General features: G+C 34.2%; 1 protein-coding gene across 1 annotated transcript; it reads left to right on the forward strand.

The window, feature by feature from the left end:
* Positions 1-843: 843 nt before the first annotated feature.
* Positions 844-5,373, forward strand: LOC118037335 (pre-mRNA-splicing factor SLU7-A). The gene is made up of 9 exons (XM_035043291.2): positions 844-1,098; positions 1,346-1,509; positions 1,603-1,715; positions 1,829-2,378; positions 2,487-2,786; positions 3,670-3,886; positions 4,421-4,524; positions 5,006-5,074; positions 5,170-5,373. Exons 1-9 carry the CDS (start codon positions 1,083-1,085, stop codon positions 5,245-5,247), a joined length of 1,611 nt encoding a protein of 536 aa, XP_034899182.1. The 5' UTR covers positions 844-1,082; the 3' UTR covers positions 5,248-5,373.
* Positions 5,374-6,817: the final 1,444 nt, after the last annotated feature.

Consider the following 6,817-nt stretch of genomic DNA (forward strand, 5'->3'; position numbering starts at 1 on the left):
GAATAATGCTTTGATGTAACATGAATCCCATAATTTTTAAAAACTTTATAATATTTTTTTACAAAATATTTTTTATCTCATGAACTATATTTTTAGTCTAGATTCACAAATCAAATATTATATAAATATTAAATATAAAATTAAATCTTTAATAATAATAAATATATATTTATATAAATATAATATTTTTGCGTAGAACTAACTGGTTTTATTATATATATATATATATAATAACTAACTTTTGATTGATATATATTTTGTTTGAATATATATTTTTTAATTTCATCCCTTAAAATTTAATTTTTATATTAACTTTGATTCTCATTTTTATGATTGTTATTTGCTTTTCTCTTATCATTTTTTTAATTGAAATTTTTTATCTATCAAATTTGGTCTTTATTATTTTAATTTTATTATCTTTTAATTTTTTTATTTGTTAAATTTCATTTCTATTATTCTGATTATTATTATTTTTTTAAGATAATTTATAAAATTATATTTTTTTTCAATTTCATTCTTATTCAACTTTTTAATTTATAAGATTTGTTTCTTATTATTTTAATAAACTTGAAAAAAAAAAACATTAATAAACTATTTTTCAGCTTATCTTTCATAAGATAATTAAATACTAAAAAGTATTTTCTAACTTATTTTTCATAACATTATTAAATATAAAAAAATAATTCATTTTTCATAAACATACTTTTCAAAATTACTATATTTTTTAAAAAATTTACCTTGCCAGCGTACAAACGGCGAGAGTGAAAGCCAGGTCGACTCCCCTCATTCTCTAGCCACACCGACACAATATTATATTATTAATTTAATGGTCGAGTTAAATTACCCAAAACAGGTCTCGTTAATCCAAATGCCAAGCAATGCAAGCCCAAAACCCCTGTTGGCGGTGTGGCAACGGATAAGAAGGGAAACGGATATAAAGTGATAAATATGCCCCGCCGTGTCTGTGCCTGATCTCTCAATCCCCTTTACTCCTATTTCTCTCTTTTCCGGGGTTTCTTACACTTGGTTGCTGAATTCTTTGTTTGTGAGTTTTAGACTAGGGTTAGGGCTTGCTTTGCATAATGGCAACCGCGTCAGGTTTGTATTTTTATGTGATTTTGATTGGGATGCTGATTTCTTGACATTAGCTTTGGAATATTGGGATTTCTTAGACAAAATATTGATATTTATAAATTAAGCTATTATTTGGATTTTTTTTTTTGCGTTAATTATGTCGAAATAGGGGCGTAACAGATTCTGATTATATACAAAATAAAATAAATGTGAAAGAATTTGCAGCATGGTTGAGATTTAAGTCTCGTTTCGGTCGGTCTTTGTCTTGCAGTTGCATTTAAGTCTAGAGAGGACCATAGGAAGCAGATTGAATTGGAAGAAGCTCGTAAAGCTGGGCTTGCCCCTGCTGAGGTTGATGAGGATGGAAAGGAGATTAATCCTCACATTCCTCAGTATATGTCATCTGCACCTTGGTATCTCAATGCCGAGAAACCTGTAAGTTGCTTGCACCTTGCTTTTTTCGCTGCTATGCTTCTTTTTGTGGAAAGGATAAATTTTGATTTTGATTATCTTTTTGTTGATAAGTAGAGCTTGAAACATCAAAGGAAGTGGAAATCAGATCCTAATTATACAAAATCATGGTATGATAGAGGTGCAAAAGTTTTCCAGGCTGAAAAATATAGAAAGGGTGCATGCCACAAGTAAGTGATCTCTGTGTGTATGTGTGCAGTCTTTGCCTGACATTTGAGCTTGCATGTCATTCAATTTCATTTTTGTCTTAAGATGATCATTTATCCTCTTGTATGTGCTACAGTTGTGGAGCTATGACACATGCTGCAAAGTCATGCGTGGAAAGGCCCAGGAAAGTTGGTGCAAAATGGACTAACATACACATAGCCCCTGATGAAAAAATAGAGACTATTGAACTTGATTATGATGGCAAGCGAGACCGGTGGAATGGTTATGACCCATCAAGCTATGCCCATGTTGTTGAAAGATATGAAGCTCGAGATGCGGCTCGAAGGAAGCATGTGAAGGAACAACAACTTAAAAAATTGGAGGAGAAAAACGGGAACCAAAATGCTGAGGATGGGGTTAATGATGTTGACAATGATGAGGATGATTTAAGGGTAGATGAAGCCAAGGTTGACGAGAGCAAACAAATGGACTTTGCAAAGGTTGAGAAGCGTGTGCGAACAACAGGTGGTGGGAGCACAGGAACTGTTAGGAATTTGCGTATTCGTGAGGACACAGCAAAATATCTTTTAAATCTTGATGTTAACTCTGCGCACTATGATCCCAAAACCCGGTCCATGCGTGAGGATCCTCTTCCAGATGCAGATCCAAACGAAAAATTCTACGAGGTAAGTGCTCTTGAGAGTAGGAAATTTGTAAATAGCTCTGCAACTTCATTGATATGCTGTGAGCCATAAACGGTATTTTTATTAAACATCTCTTTTTAAATGTTACAGGGAGATAACCAATATAGGAATAGTGGTCAAGCATTGGAGTTCAAGCATCTCAACATCCATGCTTGGGAGGCATTTGATAAGGGACAAGATATTCACATGCAAGCAGCTCCATCGCAAGCCGAGTTGCTATATAAGAATCATAAGGTCATAAAAGAGAAGTTGAAGACCCGTACGAAGGACACTATTATGGAGAAATATGGCAATGCGGCTAGTGAAGAGGAAATTCCAAGAGAACTTCTATTGGGACAGAGTGAAAGACAAGTTGAATATGATCGGGCAGGGCGGATTATCAAGGGGCAGGTAAATATTGAAACAACTAGTAGTTTTTTTTTGTTACAGATAATTGATAGTATTTCTGTTTTCATGGAGAAGCTGTAATGAACCTTGTTTTCTATCATCAAATACTCGTATGGTTCATGAGAACCATGGGTTTATTTTGGTCCTTGGTTAATATGGGACAATTTTTATCTGCATGACTTCAAAAAAATATTGTCGTTGGTCCTGTTATCTCTGTTACTTGAACTTCTATTCTGAGCCACATTACCTGTGTAGACACAACATGATTCAGAATGGGTAGTGGTACAAAATTAAGGTCAGACCTGGCAATTTAACTTTGATGCATCAAAGAAAGAGGAACTGGGGCTCACTGTTGTTACTGATATTCTCATCAACTTTAGATGGTGGAGAGATAGAGAAAGCATTTAGAAAAGGACAACAAAGCTGATGATTGTAAGAGAAATAAAAAGAGAATCTGGTCACTATGAGTGTTTCTTGAGACGTGCAGCTGCAAATTTTGCTTCAAGTTATGCTGTCTTGCAATAGATATAAATTCTCTTTTAATATCACTAATATAATACTTAGGATAAAAAAGAGGCCATCTTCAGCCTCATTTGAAGCTCTACCCAGCACTACAAACACCTCAAGTGGGATTTGCAAGAGGCTTGTGCCTGCTCAATCAAGTGCCCAAAGCCCCCCAATGTTTAAAGAAAATACTCAGCCTTGTACTATTTGCCACCCATGACTACATACCCTATACCAGTCCAAACAAAATAGCTTCCAGTTCTTATTCTATTTACAAAGATGGTGAAAGGCTCAAGCTGAAAAAGAGCCATGACATATTGAACTTTTTTTTTTCATCTGCATAAATAAGTGTTGTAATTGCTCTGTCCAATGCTATTTACAGGAGACTGTACTTCCTAGAAGCAAGTATGAAGAAGATGTTTTCATTAATAATCACACAACCGTGTGGGGGTCATGGTGGAAGGATCATCAATGGGGCTACAAGTGCTGCAAGCAGATGATTCGGAACAGTTATTGCACAGGTGCTGCTGGAATAAAGGCTGCTGAGGCTGCAACTGATCTTATGAAGGCTAATATTGATCGTAAAGAGGCCACTAAAGGTTTGTCTCAGTTCTGTCCGTTGCTGCTAGACCTTGCCTGGACCCAGATGAGTTCCTGGGTCAATGGTTGTCAGTTCAACCTCTATATTAATAATTAAACTGCTGGTTCCATAAAATAATTAAAAATATAGAGCTTTTCAAGTAATATTTAATATGTCATGACATGAAACAGTTTTTCTAACCTATAATTAACATACAAAGCATTGCAAGCTTTTTTTCTCTCCTCAAAAGACCAGATTTTTTTATTGTTAATACATACAATATCATTTGATTTGAGGGTTCATTGTAAAAGTTTGCTTTTTTAAACTTAATTTTGACTTTGTTATTTGTAATTTTGGATGGTGCGCGGATCATATTTTCTGGTGGAAAATTGTTGATTTAGATTCCATGAACATTATAAGCCTGTAGTCTTAAAAGTATTGATCAATTGATTGTCAGGGGTTTTAGGCAAAATAAAATTTTTAAGTCTTCATAAGCTAAATGTAATTGTGGCTAGATTTCTATGTCTAATTCTGCATTACTCATGGGAAACAGAGGCACCTGCACCAGTGGAGGAGAAACAGCTTGCTACTTGGGGAACTGAGGTTCCAGAAGATTTAATTTTGGATGAGAAGTTACTCGCTGAAGCACTTAGAAAGGTGAATACGAACAAGCCCTTTTAAATCATTTGGGAAATTATTAGTTGCTCCTAATGTATCGTTCCCCACTCACATAAATCTGGGACTCTTGATATGGTTGCCCCACCTTTATGCGAGCGGGGGGGCAATAAGAAGGAGTACCTGATAATCTCTAATCATTTATTTTTTCCTTTCTTGTTCCTTATTTTGTTTGCTCAGTTCGTTGGTGAAGTGGGCGAGTGGTGCTGCTCATAAGTCTGTTAATTTTCTTGATTTGGCTACAACTATAGAATTTGTTCTGCTTTTTTGTGAACGGTATTTAGTTCTATCGAGAACCTGAAAGGTAGGGATATGTTACAGGTCAACATTTCCCTTAGTACGGATGCTATTTTTTGTTCATGGCGTGGTATTTTTAAGTGCTGGCTGAAGTTCTTCCATGAACTTTGCTCTTTGAGGTATGCTATGGTTGCTAATGTTTATTGCACATGATTTGCCTGGACAGGAAGATGAAAGAAAAAGAGAGGAGAAAGATGAGAGAAAGCGGAAATACAATGTCAGGTGGAATGATGAGGTAACATTTGGATTGGTCGGCCCTCGTGATTTGATTGTTGGACTATGTGTTGTGCTGTTATAGGGTTTGACCAGTCAATGTCTTAATCCTTACAGGTTACTGCTGAAGATATGGAGGCATATAGGATGAAGAAAGTCCATCATGACGACCCAATGAAGGATTTCCTCCATTAAACTTTTGCTGTATTTGTTGTAGCATGCAAATTTTCTTCTCTCCCCTTTGTTCAGCTTGGTATGCTTTTGTACTTCATTAATGAACACTGATTAATAATATAAGATGAGATGGCTGATTGATTGTTATTGTGATGAATCGGATAACTACAAGGACACCTAAGATAAGCAATAGACTTGCTCTATTAGAGGGTACTTGATAGATCTGTTTGCTAATTGTAAAGAGACTGTAGTGGACTTTACTTCTCCGGGATCTAATTTCCAAAAATAAATAAGGTACAAGATTAATACCTGCTTCTAAATCCCGTGATGCTTTCTCAAAATAAGAATTCCCTATAATGCAAGGAATTTGAAAACTCCGTGAATCTTTCAATCTAGGAGGCAACTTCTTTTGTGGAATTGCATTACTCTCCTTAGTTAACATTATCATCTCATGCTCTTTTAACTTCTTTGATAAAATATTCTTAAAAAACTTAGCATATTTGGGCATTTGCTCAATAGCTTCAATAATAGGAATATTAATATGTAATTGCTTAAAGATACTAAAAAATTTAGAGAATTGATTATAAAGCTTATTATTTTTTAGTCTATGATGAAAAGGAACAAGTCAATCAAAGATTAAAGGAGAATTAGTATCAGATATAAACTCCCTGGAATTCTTGAGCTTCGAAGCTTTATTTTTCTTTGAATTTTTAGCTTACTGATTGATTATTTGCTCTTCCAATTCCTCCATCTTCTACTAGTCTTCTCATGATCATCAACTTTATCTTGCTTAAAACTTATTGTTTGTGGCTGCTCTATTATCTTCCCACTTCTTAATGATATTACTTTGACATGTTTCTTAGTATTGATAGTAGTGTTACTTTGGCAAAGTTCCTTGTGTTCTCTTTGTAAGAATGTGTAATTGATGAATAATCTGAGCTTCAACGTTATGAATCAAAGCTAAATTGTTTTGGATTGCCAAATTTATATTTTGCATGTATTATATAAACATTTCTTGATGTGTTAGCTCGTTTTGTTATTATAGAAAATTCTGAGGTGGTTTAGCTACCTCTTGATTGTTGCTTTATGAAAAATTAGGGTGATTTCTCTGTTCAGGATTAAATGGGTTTGAATAAGGATTTTTTTAATGTTCGAAATTGGATATGTAATTAATTTTCTTAGAATTTGGTAGAGCAGAAGGCTTCTCCATATGGCAATTGATACTTGGGTGATTTCTTGCACAATAATCATATAATATTAGTTTAAATAATATTAACATTCACCTTACCTAGTTATTTAAATAGAGTTGTTATTTGTGCTGCCAACGTGGTAATAAAATCAAGTTCAAAAACTTCAGCCGCCTTTCTTCACATTACTCTCACAAAAGGCCATTGATAGTTGTAGGATGTCAATTCTTCTAAAAATTCATCAATTGCTTCATGAGTTTTACTCATTAAAACTCATCTAGCGTTGTATCAACCATGAACATGTTTGTAGCTTTTAACCATTGTAGAATATTTGGACTTGAAGCCATGCTAAAAGTTCATGATATGGACACCTTAAAAAAAAACTTTATATCTCTCTTATGCTT

This window comes from Populus alba, chromosome 15 (genome assembly GCF_005239225.2).
Source record: "Populus alba chromosome 15, ASM523922v2, whole genome shotgun sequence".
Lineage (NCBI taxonomy): Eukaryota > Viridiplantae > Streptophyta > Magnoliopsida > Malpighiales > Salicaceae > Populus > Populus alba.

Coding starts and splice junctions, on each gene's coding strand:
- LOC118037335 (XM_035043291.2), top strand. Junction 3,887..4,420: donor TCGTAAAGAGGCCACTAAAG/GTTTGTCTCAGT, acceptor CATGGGAAACAG/AGGCACCTGCACCAGTGGAG. Junction 5,075..5,169: donor ATGTCAGGTGGAATGATGAG/GTAACATTTGGA, acceptor TAATCCTTACAG/GTTACTGCTGAAGATATGGA.